Source organism: Aspergillus homomorphus (genome assembly GCF_003184865.1).
Source record: "Aspergillus homomorphus CBS 101889 unplaced genomic scaffold BO97scaffold_80, whole genome shotgun sequence".
Taxonomy (NCBI): Eukaryota; Fungi; Ascomycota; class Eurotiomycetes; order Eurotiales; family Aspergillaceae; genus Aspergillus; species Aspergillus homomorphus.
The window spans coordinates 804-19,418 of NW_020291966.1; the positions used below are offsets into that span (position 1 = coordinate 804).

The 18,615-nt window shown below is 30.4% G+C and overlaps 3 protein-coding genes across 3 annotated transcripts; 1 reads left to right on the top strand and 2 right to left on the bottom strand.

Moving 5' to 3' along the window:
- Positions 1–11,679: 11,679 nt before the first annotated feature.
- BO97DRAFT_401044 (uncharacterized protein) lies at positions 11,680–13,351 on the top strand. Its single transcript, XM_025694322.1, has 4 exons — positions 11,680–12,057; positions 12,130–12,554; positions 12,633–12,802; positions 12,870–13,351. Exons 1-4 carry the CDS (start codon positions 11,733–11,735, stop codon positions 13,195–13,197), a joined length of 1,248 nt encoding a protein of 415 aa, XP_025546075.1. The 5' UTR covers positions 11,680–11,732; the 3' UTR covers positions 13,198–13,351.
- A 416-nt stretch (positions 13,352–13,767) lies between these two features.
- BO97DRAFT_401047 (MFS transporter) lies at positions 13,768–15,693 on the bottom strand (the record flags this gene model as incomplete). Its single annotated transcript, XM_025694323.1, has 5 exons — positions 15,354–15,693; positions 14,899–15,288; positions 14,747–14,813; positions 14,101–14,679; positions 13,768–14,016 (listed from the first exon to the last, which is right to left on the bottom strand). Exons 1-5 carry the CDS (start codon positions 15,521–15,523, stop codon positions 13,768–13,770), a joined length of 1,455 nt encoding a protein of 484 aa, XP_025546076.1. The 5' UTR covers positions 15,524–15,693.
- A 1,103-nt stretch (positions 15,694–16,796) lies between these two features.
- BO97DRAFT_465391 (FAD-binding oxidoreductase) lies at positions 16,797–18,562 on the bottom strand (the record flags this gene model as incomplete). The annotated part of the gene is made up of 6 exons (XM_025699547.1): positions 16,797–16,898; positions 16,958–17,176; positions 17,253–17,422; positions 17,505–17,837; positions 17,903–18,109; positions 18,190–18,562. The coding sequence occupies 6 exons, from the start codon at positions 18,560–18,562 to the stop codon at positions 16,797–16,799; spliced, it is 1,404 nt and encodes a 467-aa protein (XP_025546077.1).
- Between the last annotated feature and the right edge of the window lie 53 nt (positions 18,563–18,615).

The following is an 18,615-nucleotide window of genomic DNA, read 5'->3' on the forward strand; positions in this document are numbered from 1 at the left end:
ATAATTTAGTTTTTTTTTATCTAGTATTTATTTTTTCTAATATTTATTTAATAATTTTAGTTTTATAATTTAAGAGGATTAAAAGCTTTTTATATATAAAAAACTAAAATAAAATTTTAATTTAATCTAATTAGACTATAAACTATTTATAAAAAGCTTAGAAAAGAAGAGTTTTTTTATAGATATATTTCTGTATTAGTAGATTAAGATCACGTGGTTCATATAACTAATAGCAGGCACCAGCCCGTGACAGTATAAATATTAAAGATATTTATTTTTATATTTAAAATATTAATAATTATTATTATTTTTATTTATATATAAAAGTACTTTAATATTCTATTATAATTAATTTATATATTTTAGAAGATCTTATACTAGAGGGGCTGTATAAACTATATAATTAAATTATTAATTTAATTATAAATAATAATTTTTCTAGTAGCTGTATACTAGATATAAGTATATAAAAATTTAAAAATAATAATATTAGTTATTTATCTAGAATTTCTTTTTATAATTAGAGTCTAGACATAGTAGAAGATATTAATATAATTAATATAATATTAGAATAGATATATCTAATTAACTATATAGTTTATTTACTAAAGAAGAATTAGTTTAAGATTAGAAAAAAAAATAATAATAAAAAAAATAATTAATATCTAAGTCTAGTTAAGCTACTTTAATTATTAAAAATATAATTAAAATTAAGAATTATATAATATTTATTAATTATAATACATCTAATTTACTATATTTGTTATATATAATTAAAAAAAACTAGAAGTTCTCTGAGAATATAGATTTAGAAATTATAAATATAATTAAAATTTTATATAGAGAATACTAGTTTTTTTATATAATATAAAAAATCTTTAGCTGCTGGTACTATTATTATAAATTAGTATATAATATAATTAATATATTATTATTATAATTAGATATCTCAGGATAATAAAAACTAGTAGTATAAATAATATATTTTTTTTACTATTAGTAAATAAAATAATAATAATAAAGCTTTTTATGTTGGGCTCTGGCCCATGGAAGAATGATAAAATCATGGAAGCTTAATTAAATTACTAAATATTGCCAGAACAGAACTTAATTACAGGATAAGATAAGCAGCTCAGGATAGAGAAATATATCTCTAAAAAGCTTAAAATAGATAAAACCAGTAATATTTTTCCCTCCCTAAGAAAAGATAGAAAGATATAGACAGATATTAAGAAAATAATATATAACTAAAAAAAAACTCTGACTAAAGAAAAAAAACACACAGAAGAATATATAAAATAAAGAAAAAAAAAAAAATAAATTAGATAAAAAAAAAAAAAAAAAAAAAAAAAAAAAAAAAAAAAAAAAAAAAAAAAAAAAAAAAAAATAAATTAGATAAAAAAAAAAGAAGAAGAAATATCTTAGAATAAAAAAAATATAATTAATATAAATATATAAAACAGGTTTTTAAGACTTCTAGAAGATTCTAGTTTTTTATATTTATTATTACTTATACTAATTCCTCTATTATATCTGAATTTAATTTCTTCTCTGTTTAATAAAAGAACTATATCTTAATATTATCCAATAAGTTCACTTCTTTATTAGAGAAAAGAAAGTTAATAGAAATATCTTTAAACTAAAGATATTCTATAAAAGTATAAACTAGCCGGCCCCAGTACTTTATTACTATTTATAAAAATCTTATAAATTTAAAATATAAGCTAAGAAGGCCTTAGGATATAAAATCTAGAAAAAGTATTAAAATAATATTAAAGATTTTATAAATATAACTTATATTCCTTATATACAGTTTATAAAATTTCTAATTTATATATCTTTTACTTATCTAAATAATAAATTTTTTCTAGTTAACCCAGAGATTAGTTAGTAAAAAAAAATAATTACTAGAGTTAGATACTATATTACTATTATAATTAAAAAAAAAATATATTTATTAGAATTATTAGATTTCTTAATAATCTTTATCTTTTTTTTAAGAGTAGTAAAACAGACTTTAAGATAAGTAAATTATTAATAATAAATTAAGTATTTAGAAATAGAAAATTATAACTATTTAATAATTTAATTAATTAAATTCTAGGTATTATAAAGAATTATATTTATTTTAATATTATTAATATATTAGATTTAACTAGAATCCAGCTAGACTATATTTTTTAAATTATTAAAAAACTTTTCTATCTCTATTTATAGATTAGTAAATAAAATATCTATAATTTTATTTATTATATAGTACTTCTAGTTTAGGATAATTTATCTTTATTTAGTTATACTCTTAATATATACCTGTAAACTATTTAAAAAATTATTATAATATTTTAATATTTTATCTAGAATAATCTTATTAATAGTCTTGTTAGTTGTAAAGTTAAGAATATAGTATATATAACTACTTTTAATAAAAACATAGTTTTTATTATTTATAAACTTCTATAAATCTTATTTAATTTATATTTAATAATACACCACGATAATAGAGCTGTTAAGATATATATAATATCTATTAGTATAATCTATATCTTTATTAAAGCTAACTAAAATATAAGATAATTCTAGTATTATATAAATAAATAATATTAATAATATTAATTAGATTTCCAGAAGTAAATTAACAAACAGGTAGAATTTAGAAAATAAAAATTAAATAACTAATAATAACTTAGTAGAGTTAAATATAATATCTTTAATCTTATAATTAGAAATAGTCTTATTATTAAATAAAATTACTTTTAACTTAAAGTTAGTAACTATTCTAGATATAATAATATCTTTAATATCTTTAAATTTTATAATATTAAGTATAGAGCTGTTATCCAGTACTTTAACAATTAATTATAAAATTAGAATTAAGATAATTTTAGAAGAGGATATAGATTTAGACTTAATAAAAATTAATTTTAAAGTAATTTTAATTTTCTTTACTACCAGCTTATCTAAAAATACAGTTATTTATTTTATCTTTACTTTTCTAAATATTCTTATCTTAGAAACCTTAAGCAGTATAATTTTAGTTTACTAAAAAAAAAAAAATAAAAATATAAAAGAAAAAGAGAATAGTAGATAAAAAAAATATAGCTTTAATAAGATTTTAATAATATATTATACTCTCTAGTTATCTATATATTAATTTTTCTACTATTATATAATATTAATATCAGTATCTTCTTAGATTATATATTATATATAAAATATAATATTAGGAGACCAGACGAGTTCTAAAATAGAAAAAAATATAAAGAAAATATCAGATATAAAAAAAATAGAAATAAAAAGAAGTAGTAATAATAGAAAAGAAAATAGAAAAAAAAAAAAAAAAAAAAAGAAAAGAGATAGTATTTTAGTAATTAGTATAAAAAATAAAATAAAATAATAAATAATATCAGAAGTAAATATATTACTCTTAAAATATAACCAAATATATTTTAGATAAGTAACCTTATCTTTTTAGTATCAACCTAATATTATCAGATTATTATAGATATTTAGTATTATATTCTTTTATTAATTTTTTAATATCTTAGAGGTTCTTTTTCTTATACTATATATTATTAATATTATTATATCTAAATTATTTTACTAAATATTTATATCTACCTCAGACTTTTCTTCTACTAATCAGAATCTTAATTTTATAAAAATCTCTAATAATTAATTCCTGTTACTCCCTGGCCTGAGTAAAAAAATTCTTTTTAAAAATATAGATATTATTAATATAATCACCTCACGGAAAATAAGACTTAAGATAAATAATATTAATTACTAAATAGACTTATAAATTTTCAGAAAACTTAATTTTATATACTAGAGATATCTTTCTTTCTAATATTTTAAAAGATCTAGTAAAGTAGTTATCTAACTTATAGGAAAAAATAACTATAATTTTATATTTTTTATATAAATAAAACTTAATAAAATTACTAACTTAAAAAATAATATCTATATATCTAATATTATATTAATTCTTTATAATTATCTATACCAAATCCCAGGTCTCTGCTACTATTATCTATACTAAAAAAAATTAAACTTTACTTTTAGAAGAAGTAGAAAAATCAAGATTTAGTAATATAAAGAGTTTAAAATTATATATAAATATATAAAATAACTTATTAATTAATATATTCTTATATAAATTCAGATATATCTATATTTATAGGAGAAATTTAAGCTAGTTAATAATATTATATAGAGAAGTAACTATATATTAAAAGAAAATTTCTATTATCTAATTTATATATTTACTTTACCCATTAACTTAGGTATAACTAATAATAATATACTATTATAAGATACCCAGACACTCAAATAATATTTTCTATATATTAAATAAAAATTTAGAATCCCTGTTACTAATTAGAATCTTTAGTAAATTCTAATTATTAAAAATAAGTTACTCTAGTAAAGTATCAGTTTATTTTAAAATATTTTAGTTATTCCTATTAAAAATAATAGAAATCTTTTTTATATATTTATAAATAACAGTAAGTACTGTATTATAAATCCTATCTAATAATACTATAACTATATCTATAGTTAGGATATAAAATAGAATTAATAGAGATAAAATTAGTTATAAATATTTATAAAATCTATACTAGAGTATATTTTTCTTTATATATTCTATACAGTATATAATATATTATTTTATCTAAAATCTATATCTGTAGAATATCAAATCCTTAAGATTTTTAATAGTATAGTTAATACTAGAGTAATTAAGAATATTATATATATTAATTAAGATTTCCTGGAGCAGTATATGGGGCATATATAAAGAATTATACTTATTAAAAAATAACTTATTCTTAATATAAAAGGAAAGCTTTACTATAACTAATATTTTCTTATTATTCTTAACTTAATTAATAATTTTTAACTATTTCAGATTATTAGAATAGGCGTGGTATATATATTTCTTAAAATTAAGATTTAGCTATACTAAAAAAATTACTAGTTTATTCTATAGTATATCTAAATAAAAATTAGTATTATTTATAGTTTCTTTTATAAAAGACAGGAGCCAGAAAAGTATATTAAAAATAATATATAATTTATTTAATTTATATATTACCTACAGTTAAAACTATTACAGAAATTAAACTATTTAGATTAAATAGAGATTTAGCTAGGCTAGAGAATTAAAAGATACTTATTCTAGTAAAAACTTAATAATTTAATAATCTATATAGATAATTATTTTTTTTACAGTTTAGATTATATAGCAGTATTTCTATACAGCCTAAATTAAACCTAATATCTTAAACTTAGTTAACTAGTAATTAGCCTTAGCTGATATAAATTTTTTATTAAAAAATATAATTAGCTGAATAGTAAAAAACAGTAAGATTTTAAAAAAATTCTAATCTTTAAGTTTAGTATATAATTTATTACTAGAGTTATTAAAAATAATATAAAAAAATATAACTCTAGTTTCTTACTATTTAGATATATTAATATTAATATAAAGAATTCTATTATAGTTAAAATAAAAAAAAATTAGTTTATCTAAGAATATATTTTTAATAGCTTTAAAAGTATAATATTCTATATCTATTAATTTAGATAGTATAGTATAATTTACATAGTTTTTATAAATAGTTTTACTAAAGTTTTATAGTAGCTACTTAATAAATAATATCTTATATTACTAGAATAACTAGATAATTATAGTATAAAAAAAATATAATCTTAAAACTAATTAATTAAGTTAATAAAGTAGTTTAACTCTACTAAGAACTTAAAAAACTTAATCTTAGAAATAGCTGCTACTTTTATTTTAGTTATTATTATATTAAATATATTAATATACTAATTAAGAAGTTTTATAAAAGAGAATCCTAAGTATAACTTCTTAAAAAATAATATAATATAAAGTTTCTTATATCTACTAAAAAATATTCTTAAATATTTAATATACTTTTTAAAAGCTTTGGAAAAGAGGATAAAATTATTTATATATACTTAGAGAAAATACTATATAACTTAAAAAAGGTTTTTAACTTAGTATTAGATATAGAAAATAGAATTTAAGTAATTTATAAAATAGACTTTAAGAAATTCCTAATCTTAATAAATAATAATACCAGTAAATTTCTAATTATCTGAATAGACTAGCTATTAATAGAATATCTTAACAGTATTAAGAATAATAAGAAAAACAGTATTAAAAATTACTATAATTATATTAGTCTATATCAGTACTAGATATATATCCAGTATAATAAATATATTAAAAATATAGATATTAATAACTGACTTTAACTTAAAAGTCTTATTATCTTCTATATTAGTAATTATTTTAGTAATAATAAAAACTAGGATACCAGAGAGTATAAAGTTCTTAGTTTTACTAAAATATCTAGTCTTAAAAAGATTATTAAGTACTTTATTAATCTTATACTAGTAGAGAACACTAAACTTATATACTTTTACTAATTTATAAAACTTATCTTTCTAATCTTTCTTTAAAAATATCTAAAACTAATAGTCTATAAGAATATCTATAATATCTTAATTTATTTATATAATCAGGAAAGCCTTAACTAGCTGTTTAAGATAAACTTACTACTTATTAATATTATAAATAGAGACTTTATTATATAGATATTTTTATTTTTCTAATTTAGCTAAAAATCTCAGTTTATTTTATATCTCCAGAGAAATAGAAATAAGAATCTAGAGAAATAATTTAATATCTAGAAAAATATAATAGATACCAGTTATATTAAACTTAAATACTTTATTAAAATAAGTATATTAAGTAATAGTAATCAGTTATAGAAATAGGTTAGATACTATAATATATATAAAATTAATATTAATAATATAGGTAAAAAAGACAATATCAATATATTACTTAAGCTTAAATAAATAATCCTGGTTTTTTTTAAGCTAGATAAAATATATAAAAAGTTTAATTCTTCTATATACTAATACTATAATATATCTTTTTATTACTACTAATTAAAATTACTAATAATTTAGTTTTAGTATAATAATTAAAGTTATTATTATATTCTAATATTTAATTATTATAACTAAACAGTCCTTAAAATTAATACTAAATCTATATAATCTAAAAATATTATAATTTATAAAGAGGTTTACTTTCAGGCCTATAGTAAAGTATATATTAACTTTTAATTAAACTAATATTAGCTTATTATTAACTTTCGCGGGTACTAGAAATAAAATTTTAGTATATTTTATACTATTAAATTTTTATTATATATTATAAATTAGAATAGGATATATTACTGGAGTTATTAATATATTTAAAAAGTATTATTACAGCTAATATTTATTAATAATAAATATTATATAACTAAAATTAAGATAAACTATATTATAACCGGGCCCAGCAACTATTTAGATTATAATATATTACTAATTCTAAAAAATTTTATCTAGTATAAATATTATTAACTATAGATTCTTAGCTTTAATTACTAGAAGATTCTTAATATTAGTATAGTATACTATATTATAATTTATAATATAGATATATAATATATTATTTAAAATAAAATTTATTATACAGTTAGAATACTATATAAATATATAAATAATATCTTAATACTTATAATAATCTGAGTTATAATTATTATTATATTCTTTACTATTAATATACTAATTTTTATTATTCTAATAAATTTAAGTACTCTATATATTATTATACTTATAATTTATCTTACTTTAAGTATAAGAGTACTTAGATTTACTAATTTTATTATTAGAATCTATATAATAGGCTTTATATTTTCTTTTTTATAGTCTTTATTATAGTAATTATAGTTCTTATCTTTATAATAATTATAATCTTTATTCTAATTATACTAATTAGCCTAGTTTTAATTATAAAAATAATTATCTCTATAATTCTTATATTAATTATTTTTATATTTATCTGAATAATTTTTATTACAGGAGTCCTAAATATTATTCTTATAATTATTATAGTATTTATCAGTATTATAATAATCTTAGTTATATAAATAATCTTAATATTCCTAGAAGTTATAGTATAAAAAATAGTATAAGTTTATATAATAATAAATACAGAAATCTTATTAATACTTATTCTAATCTTAGTAAAAACAAATCTTAAGATTAGAAGAATCCTAGAAGATCCTATTTTAATACTTATTATATTAAATAGTAAAATAAAAGTTTATCTTATTACTAAATTATTTAAAAATTATAGATTTTTTAGATTTTTTAATATATTCTTAGAGTTCTGGATTCAAGTATCTCTATATATATATAATAATATTCTTTTTTAATATAATATTATATATACAGGTGAGTCCAGTAATCTTAAAGATATATACTATTAAAAAATAATTATATTAGATATTATAAATTATATATTTATAGTTATTAAGCTGCTCCTATAAATAACTATCTAAGATATTCTAATAATTTTTAATTACTGTAATCCAGTAGTTGATATTTCTCAAATTTATTAATTTAATTTATTAGATCTTATTAATTTATTATATCTACTAAGTAGTAGTATTACTATAGAATAATATATCTATATTTTTAAATATAATTAAAATATCTCAGGAATAAAAGATAATTTTCAGATATTTATAAAAAACTTAAATTATTTAATAATATATCTTTTTATTATATTTAACTGGTTCCCTACAGCCCCAGATTAATAATATATTAGAATAGAAAAATCTAATATTTAATAAATATTATTATATATTATCAATAAATTAATAACTATTTTTAGAATTACTAAAATTATTATAATAAAATTATCAGAAATATTAAGAAGTTTTAAAATTATCTAAATTACCAGAATCTACTAGATTACTTTTACTATTATCTAGAGGTCTATTATCTTTATTACACAAATATAAATATAAAACTAATTACTTAATTTTTATATTATTCTCAGTTTTTCTATTATTAATAAATATCTGGATAACTTATTAAAAAGTATTAGAGAATATATTCTTAAATTCTTTTTTTTATTTAGTAGTAAAACCACGGGGTATTAAAGTAGATTTAACTATAATTAAAGATATATTTATTATAAAAATAACAGAGACTATAATAAAAAAAATATTAGTCTATATCTCTCTAGAATAGAAATTAGTAATATATATTTTATAAGTTATTTTTAACTTCCTAGACTTAGGTAATCAGAGTATAATAGAAATATAGTAAATATTAGAAAACCTAAAAACTAATAGAGAATCTATTTAGATTTTATAAAAAATAATAAGTACTAGGGCTTGGACTAGGGAATAAATAGATAAATAAAGTTTTATATAAATAGAAAATATTAATAAAATAGAAGAAAAAAAAATAGTTTTTAGAATAATCTTAATTACTAGTAAAAAAATAAATAAGAAAAATATAACAGAAGAAGTAGTAACTAGAATATAAAAAAATAAATAAATTTTCTAATATTTAAAAATAGTATATTTAATAAATATTTTATATAGTAAAGATATTAGTAATATAAGAAACTTAAAAAATATAATTAATTTAATAACTAGATTAAGAAGTATATTATTCTTAGTTTTATTAAAAATAATAAGAGAATAAGAAAAAAATATAAATATTTATAAAAATAAAGACTATACTAATATAAAGACTAAGATCAGAATATCTAAGTTTTTAAAAGCTATAGTCTTAAAGTATTTAATTACAGCTATAAAAAAATACTTATTTAAAGTCTATTTAATAGAATAATAATATATCTCTTCCTATAATAAGACAAAGTATAAAATTAGATAATATTATTTAAATAGAATCTTATAATACTCTTCTTAGGAATATCAAGACTTAATATTAGTAGTAAAAATAAGAATATTATTAGAAAAAAAAAGATTTACAGATAGATATTTTATATTAATAAAATAAAAAAAATAATATACTGTATTAATAATATTTTTCGGAATATTAAATATAGAAAAAGTAATATATAATTTATATATAATAGATATAGACAGAAGACAGTAAAATTAAAAAAAAATATATATTTTATAACTAGAACAGCACAGAAAAAGATATATAAATATAAATATAATAAAAAATTACTGGAAAATATAGAAAAAAAGAGAAAAAATATTTAGAAATCAAAAAAAAAAAATTAGTAGAATAAATAAAAATATTTAGTTTTCTAGATATATAAATAAATAAATATACAGATATCTCTACTATAAGAAAATAAAGTAAAAATATTAATAATATTACTGTATTTTACTATAAACTATATATTAATCTACTATAGATTAACTATATTAGAGTATATGATTTTCTAGAGAATAATAGATTTACTTTTTTCAGATTAACTAAAGAAATAAACTAAGATAATATTATTAATATTAGGCTCTGGCCTATAAAAGAATAATAAAATCATAGAAGCTTAATTAAATTACTAAATATTACTGGAGCGGAGCTTAGTTACAGGACAAGATAGGCAGCTCGGGACAGAGAAACATGTCTCCAGGAAGCTCGGGACGGAGGAAACCGGTGACATTTTTTATATTAAATAACCTGTAGAGTTAGCTACTGGTATAAATAAAATTAGAAATTAAGTTAATATATCTGTTATAAAATAACTAGTATATCAGCTGTTTATAGCTGTTATTATTATATAATTTATTATTTCTGTACTATTCTCTTCTACAGTATAGTAGCTTATATAGACTGATTGGGAATAGTATTCTATAAGAACCACAGGAAGTGATACTAGTTTATACTGGAGAAGCGGAATATCTACTGCTGGTGGGTGGTCGTCCTGGTCTGCTCTATAATCCTGTGCCTGTAGACCATACTGGTAATGTGGGAGGAGTGTGCAGCCTGCAGGTCAGCGATATGATCCTACCAGCCCTGCTCGTCCAGGCTGTCCTGCTTTATAAATAAGAACTAGATCCTGTCTCTGGGAGGACTTTTAAATTATATTTTAATTAATTAATTATTAGGCTAATTAGTTAGTATAGATAGAAATTAATTAGATAAAATTTAGTCCTAGTAAAGAGTACTTATATAACTATTTATTCTACTATTACTTACTGCGTTAATCAGCTCCTGGGGAGGAGATACTTGGTAAGAGATTTTATTTACTTATTTACTTATCTATCTACTTAGTAGAAGGTGCTTGGTAAGAGATCTTTCTGCCTTGTTTACTTATTTACTTATTTACTTGGTGGAAGGTGTTTGGTGAGAGGCCTTACTGCCTCGCTCGCTTGCTTGCTTAGTGGAAGATACTTGGTGAGAGGCCTTGCTGCCTTGCTGCCTCGCTCGCTTGCTTGCTTAGTGGAAGGTGCTTGGTAAGAGGCCTTGCTTGCTTGTTTACTTACTTACTTGTTTAGTGGGAGGTGCTTGGTAAGAGGCCTTGCTGCCTCACTGCCTTGCTTACTCACTCGCTTGCTTGCTTACTTATTTGCTTACTTGGTAAGAGGTGCTTGATGAAAGGTCTCTTAATGTATTGATTCTGCCGGCAGAACACCAACCAGAAACTCATTTGCCCGATGGCGGCAATCGTCCGCTGTACCCCGCACCTGGGCAACCAATAGAAGGACCGAAGGTGATAGGTTTCACGGATGAGAATGAGGAGAACAGGGGAGCGGAAGTGTATTTAAAGGTACTAGAAAGCCGCCGGTCCGGAGTAGAATTCGTAAGCTTGTATACAAATACTCCCTTTTGCAACCCCATAAGCTCAGGTCCTCTATCAACTCACTATGACTTGCATCGATGTCCCTTTGTCCACATTGCCTGTTCCGCGTGTTGATGAGTTAGAGTCAGGAGTATGCGTACTCCCGCCACTCAGCCGCCGGGCGAAAGGTCCTGGCATGATCACCATCCTTCCTGACGGGCCTTCCAACAGCCACGGCCACATCCTGGTTAATGGAGTTTTAAGCCCATCCATGAAATGGGCCGAGGAAGGCTATACTGTGGTCGAGATCCGGGGGTCAGCTCTGGAGCGCGGTTATTCATTAAGCCGAGCAATTGAAGCCCTAGCCCAGCACGACCAGTGCACTCCGAAGGGCGTCATTGGTCTTATAGGTTAGTCTAGGTTCCTTTTCGAAACCTTCAGGATGAATACAGTAATTTCAATGTGTCTCACATAACCTATAGTATACGGCACTCGTCTCTGGGAGATGGCCCAAATAGAGCCCGAGCTGGAAAAAATCACCGCGGCGGTTGTCTATGGGGCCGCATCTGAAGCCACTCAACTGAGACTAAACAAAATTCCCATCGTGCAGCATCTGGCAGGGAAAGCGTGCGTCCCGCTGCTAAGAACGGAAAATCTCATGCAGTATGTGTACTCGCTCACCCGCAGTGACGCCTTTGCCCTCCCCTTTTCCGCAGATTTCGATTACGCGGTTGAAGGTATAACGCACACACGCAACCTCATCTTCCTGAAGAAGCACTTAAACGGCCCCTACTTTGACCTTGAGGCCATCTGGGAAGAGCATACCTACTTTGAGTTTGAAAACCGATCGGTAGAGCATACTATGAACACCATGGTCCAAGAGCCCTATGTGAATCACATCCCCACCGTAAGTGCTACCTCTTCCCTTAGTCCCTTACCGGAAGCTCCGGTATCATTGAACCCATTATTGAATTCATCATTCCAGTTAACAGGGGGAATTGGTCGCGAGCTTTTGACTCACTTCTACCGCGACCACTTCATCTTCAAGAACTCGGCAAACACGACAAATCAGTTGGTCAGTCGCACGATCGGAATTGACCGCGTTGTGGATGAGTTCATCATGACACTAACGCATGATTGCGAGATCGATTGGTTGTAAGTTTGACGTCTCCTATCCTCTGGGAAATAAGTCTACTTGAAACCCCGGCTGAACCATGAAAAGAATCCCAGGAATTCCTCCGACCGGCTGTGAATTAGAGATCCCCTTCATGGCGGTCGTCAATATCCGGGGAGACCGACTCTACCACGAACATATTACCTGGGATCAGGCCACCGTGTTGCGGCAATTGGGCTTACTGCCCGAGTACATGCCCTATCCCTACGCCCTTCCTGATGGGAGAGAGCCGGCTGCAGGGAGGATATTCGAAGTCCGAGTACCCGCTGCGGGTGCCGAGACGGCTGCCAAGATGCGTGATAAGAACGCTGTGCCGTCTAATTTGCTTTTCGCTGGAGGGATCCGGGAAGTTCAAGTGTCGGGGAACAATAATTGAGGTCATAAGCTCTAGACCTTTTTGTTTGTTTGAATTCGACTTAGGGGGCTTAAAAGATATGTTCATACATTCTGTAAGGAGGATACAAAAGAGAGCCTTGTTGGTACCCCTGTTGGCGAAACAGTATTGATCTATAAATTTTATTTTTGCGACGTTGTGACTGCAGACCATTAGCTTTGCCCGTGCAGTGCTTCCCATGAATTGGTGGTATGACTTACCCCGTTATAACAAGCACTAAACTCTCCATTGTCGGTCGATGAGCCTCGGGGGTGCCGGTAATATCAGGGCTCTGGGAAAACCTTACTTGTTTGATGCACACCTGACTTCTGTCAAGAAAACTCAGCATGTGCTTGCACCAGTGCAGCTATTATACTGAGGGTATGTAGTTCCATCATTTTTGGCCAAATTGTTTATTCTAAGCAAGCTACCAAGTGACTGAAGACGAGACAAAGAGAGTATACGGTGGCAAGATGAGCTAATGACCGCTGGACTCTAATCAAACGGTTCTGGTATAGCAGATAATAGCGGGGCCATAACGTCCGCTCGATGTACAGTAATGGGTGCACTCAGTCAAGGTGCAATTGGGAACTTTGTCCGAAGTCTTTCGCCAAACTTGAAGAATGCCAGCGGCAGTGGAACCATTATCAAGGCAATCAAGGCGAGCAATGAGTTACCCCACCCCAAGCCCAGCGCATCATACATTGAGGGTCCAGCCAAGGGCAACACCGCTCCAATTAGGGATCGCAAGACAGTATTGGCTGCTGCCGCCGACGCAGCCTGCGCCGTGAAGGCTTCGACAAGATACGTTTGAATCGCAGTCTGGATCCCATTAGTCGACGGTGATTAGCCATTGCCTACAATTTCTTGAAAAAGCGATAGTATAGGGAAAAACAGAGCACTCACAAACACAGCCACTACACCGACTCCAACCCACCCGGTCCCAATTATGGGCATGATCCAATGCACCTGCTTGTCGGCGGACCAGCCATACCAGACCAGCCCAATGGGAAGGCAGAGACTCATAGGGATCATCAACGCCAGACGAAACTCGGGTTTCTTGACTCCCTCTTTGCTCTGAGCAGCGAGATGGCGGGTGATGGGGTCCGATAAGCGGCCCATGGCTATCAGCCCTAATATCGAGCCCAGTCCCAGCCCAATGTAGGTGAGGCCGATGATACTGGTGGAAAAATTGTACTGATCGTGGTAAACCTGCGACATGGTGGTGAAGAGGAGATACATGAAGCCGTACACTACGGCCACATATATAGATAGCAGGGAGACTATCGGAGAGAGGACCAACAGCTGAAGGGGGAGAACGATGGATTTCGTGAACAGAGCCCGCGGGGTCAGGTCCCGGTGGAGTGCCGACCGTAATTGGTAATTGCCCGCTTCGCGTCTGAGCCGCTTGGCCTTGCGCTCCAGAAGGATTGGGGCGTAGGTTTCGCGGAGGATTATGAAGGAGGCCGCGGTGACGACGCCTGCCTGTGATTTGGCTTCCATATCAGCTAACTCTGTCCATCGTTAAATGGAATAGGAAGGGAATATCTACCGCAATTGCAATTACCCAGAAGACCCAGCGCCACGACGCATTTTGGGTTAAGAATCCACCGCAAACACTGAATAGCAAGACGCCGGCATAAGATCAGCTTGTGTCCTCAAGGTTTTGTCGCAGCAGATCAGCATTTGATGGGAACAACATACGGGCCAACCACTGGGCCAATTACGGGTCCAACAGCCCAGACCGCAATTGCCAGACCGCGACGATCCGGCGCAATGCAGTCCGCTAGGGTTCCAGCTCCTAGGGCTAACGGTGCACTTCCAAACGATCCGGCCAGAAAGCGGAACCCGATCAAGGAGGACATGCCGGGCGCCACCGCGCAGGCGATATTGAACGCGGTGAAGAGCATGTTACAGGCGTGGTAGAGCGGCAGACGGCCATAGAGCTCGGAGAGGGGCGCGACTAACAGGGGTCCACATGCGAACCCGAGCAGATAGATTGAGACCACGAAGGTTGAGATGGGCTTGCTGGTCGAGTGGAAGTCATTCATCACTTGTGAAACACCCGGGGCGAACATGGCAGACCCCAGGGGACTGGAACTTGATATCAGCGCGCAAGCCTCATCTTTCTCAAGACGACATGGGTTCTGGAGACATACGTCAGAAAGTTGAAGACCGATACGGTGCCAACGGCCATGATCTTCTTCGCCGCACTCCAGTTCATAGGATTTGCCGAGTCGTCCGGCCCGTCCCAGTCGGCGATGTCGGGACACAATGTTCCAGCATCTTCATGCTTAGGATCATGCTTTATGGGGCAGCCTGTAGACATCCTTTGAACCCTCGAGGGAGAGGCCACTGCTCTACTTGGTGAAGTTTGGGATGCCAGACGATGGACAAGAGCTTAGATTTTCGGAAGTACTGTTAGAGACACGTGAGAGACAGGAAAAAATATTTAGCCTGGTTAGGGTATGAGATCGAAGTAAAGACACAGAGGCCTGCCTCAGCATGGTGTAACGAAGATTAATTGTATACCAGGACCCGCTTATCTTATAAGGCTTCTGATACTTGAATCCATGTATAGATACTACAAAAGCCGTAGGGATTATGCACTGCATAAAAGTTTCCGTCTGATTTTATTCTTCTGGAGGAAATAGGGTTGACCTGAGAGTGCAATCAACGTCCGGCAGTGGTCTAAACTTACATTATTCGGCAGGGCGGGCACTCTCGGCTTCCGGGATCTCCCAGCTTCGGAATTCCCTGCAATGCCGAATCCAAGGGGAAGGTGGATTTCGCTCCTCCGACGGAGTTAATACTCGTGCATGCATAACTCCGATTCTTCTTAGTTGTGGTCTTGTTAGTGCTGTGGAGGAGTGAAACGAAACAAACAATCCATCTTAATCACACCATGCCCCGTTTTGCATCGGATCACGGAGCATAATGGGATGTGTGCATATCTTCCCACTGCTGGAGTTATCTGTCACTGTGTAATGACAGAATTAACGATTGCTAAATTCCTCAACCGTCCAAATTTGTAACAAGAACTACCGAAGTGAATTGCCCTGCCCAATCATACTTGTTTGTCTTCATGATCGGGTTTGAAGCAGTTGATCGATCTGGCATGTTAGGGTGCAATTTGTACAACCTACTGTTAGAATGCTGTTTCTATGTCTGATCCTCCCAAAAAGTCCACATCCTCAAATATTAACAATAATCCATCAATGTCAAATACACCTCTTTTAGATAAATTCAAACTTAGACAAACACCAATTAATAATACAATGATATACTGTTACGGTAAAGTCTACAAATATTTTTAGGTAATTTTGGTCATTTTTTCCATCTAACTGGCCAGGGAAGGTAGTCGAATAAGCGCAAGAAGTTCGAAGTAATGCCCTACTGGCATTTCAACCACTCGTTTCACGATCGAGTTTGCTTGACCAGCCTTTTTGCAAAACCCATCCTTAAAAAAGGGCTGGATGAAAGAACGACGCTCTTCTCTCTCCCCGAATGTGATTTTGTCATCAGGCCAAGTACATAATGCCGCCGGCATGAGCAGTAAAACTCTCATGAATCAGGCTCATTTGCACACTGTAGAGTACCTCCTACATCGAATGAGCGGGCGCATTGAGCGCTCCCTTGAATCTGCGGCGCGGATCGTATCGCTTACGCAAGTCCTGCAATTTGGTGACATGGGCCCCCCAGATCTAAGAGATTGTTTTGTCAGCAGCCGAACGGGGGTAAAAGGATCTGCTAGTGCACATACCTTGGTCACATCATGGTAGTTTTCGAGTCCATTCGGCAGAACGTTGAGATCTGCATCAGTCCCCAATACTTGAGCAGGTGCCTTGATGGCAAGAACCCGAGCCAGATGCTCTTTGCTGGCATCGGCCCCTGCAGGGCATCCGGTTCCAAGAAGTAAGATGTGCTTCATCTCAGGGGCTCGTGGCCAGGCACAACTCGAAATTCCTCCCACAGGATCGCACTATATTTTACGGCGGTCAGAGCATTTGTTGGCCAGGGGTTTCGGAAAGTTGGCTTCTGGCAGCTGTGGGGCTTACCGAGCTGAGAAGTTCGAAGATAAGATAGGTGCAGTCGCCAAGTGCGGCGTCAATCTCCCGTATTCCTTCAAACCATTGAACAGCATTGATGACGTGCTCTTTGGTGATATTCTTGAGCAGCAACGGCTGCCAGAACTGTTTCATGCTACCCTTGACCATACCCGCCTTATCTGTAAAGAGAACCCTACGTTAGTAGCTTTCCGAGAAAATGACACTGCTGCCGCAAGGAGATTGTTGGAATTTGCTTCTTACTCTGCAAATTGGCGACGCCAGAGAGAGTCGTAATCTTGGATTGATCAACTGCGCCTGGGATTTCCAATGCCCACTTGAAGCAGGACCGGCCATGCTCCTCTCCGTTAGCGTCGAATGCGTGAATGACCAGCATATTTGAGTTAGTTCCGATCGACTCGAGGAGCCGCCCCTTCACCACGTACAGGAACATGGTAATCTTAGGGTCGACAGGCTTCGAGAGAAAACTCTCAATCCCCTCTGCGACTTCCTGCAGCCGTTCGCGGGGTACTAGGATAGGACCGGCCCAGATCTTTTGGGGATAGGGGAACACTCGGAGCTTGACCTGGGTAATCACTGCATCGAGGAAGGTCGAAATTAGTGCAATTCGCAGAGCAGAAAGCCACAAAGATTTTTCTCACCACCAAAGCCCCCGCCACCACCGCGGAGAGCCCACAGCAACTGTGGCTCTTTGGATGCCCATACTATGGACCCATCATACTTGACGACCTGGGTGTCCAGCATGTTATTTGGATCAGAGATGCAGCCATGCTCACTGGACACCCACGAATAGCCTCCGCAGACGATAGTCCCCGCTACTCCGACACAAGGCGTGCGGGCTCCGACGACTGTTTGTTGAGGTAACTGGTTAGCGAACCGTGTGATTCAGGTAGACTTAGATATCCCGGTATATGAAGGATTTGCTTACCGCCATACTCCGGAGCGGCCTCGGCCAGCTTCTGATAGACGTCTGACCAGGTCTGCCCGGCACCAACAGTCACCACCTCCGCCTGCGCATCAAAGTGAAAGTTATTGAACGCCGAGGTGTTCACCAGCACATCCTTGGCCGAGGCGGAACCGAAACCCTGGCCGTAAATAGCAAAATCCAAGTCTGTGGTGTACAGGTAGGCAAGAGCCCTGCTTAGTGCCTCGATCGAAGTAGGTCGAATCACCAGGCTGGGCTTTGCGTGCTTGTGAGCCGCCCATGTCTGGCTACTTGCCTGATAACCCGGAGAATCCGGAGTGATGATCTCATCTGCCCGCAGGAGGTAACGCAACTTAGCGAGGTGACCTTCCGTCATGGTGACTCGGTCTCTGGTTCGATACTAAGGCTTAGACCCGATGAAAAGGGAGG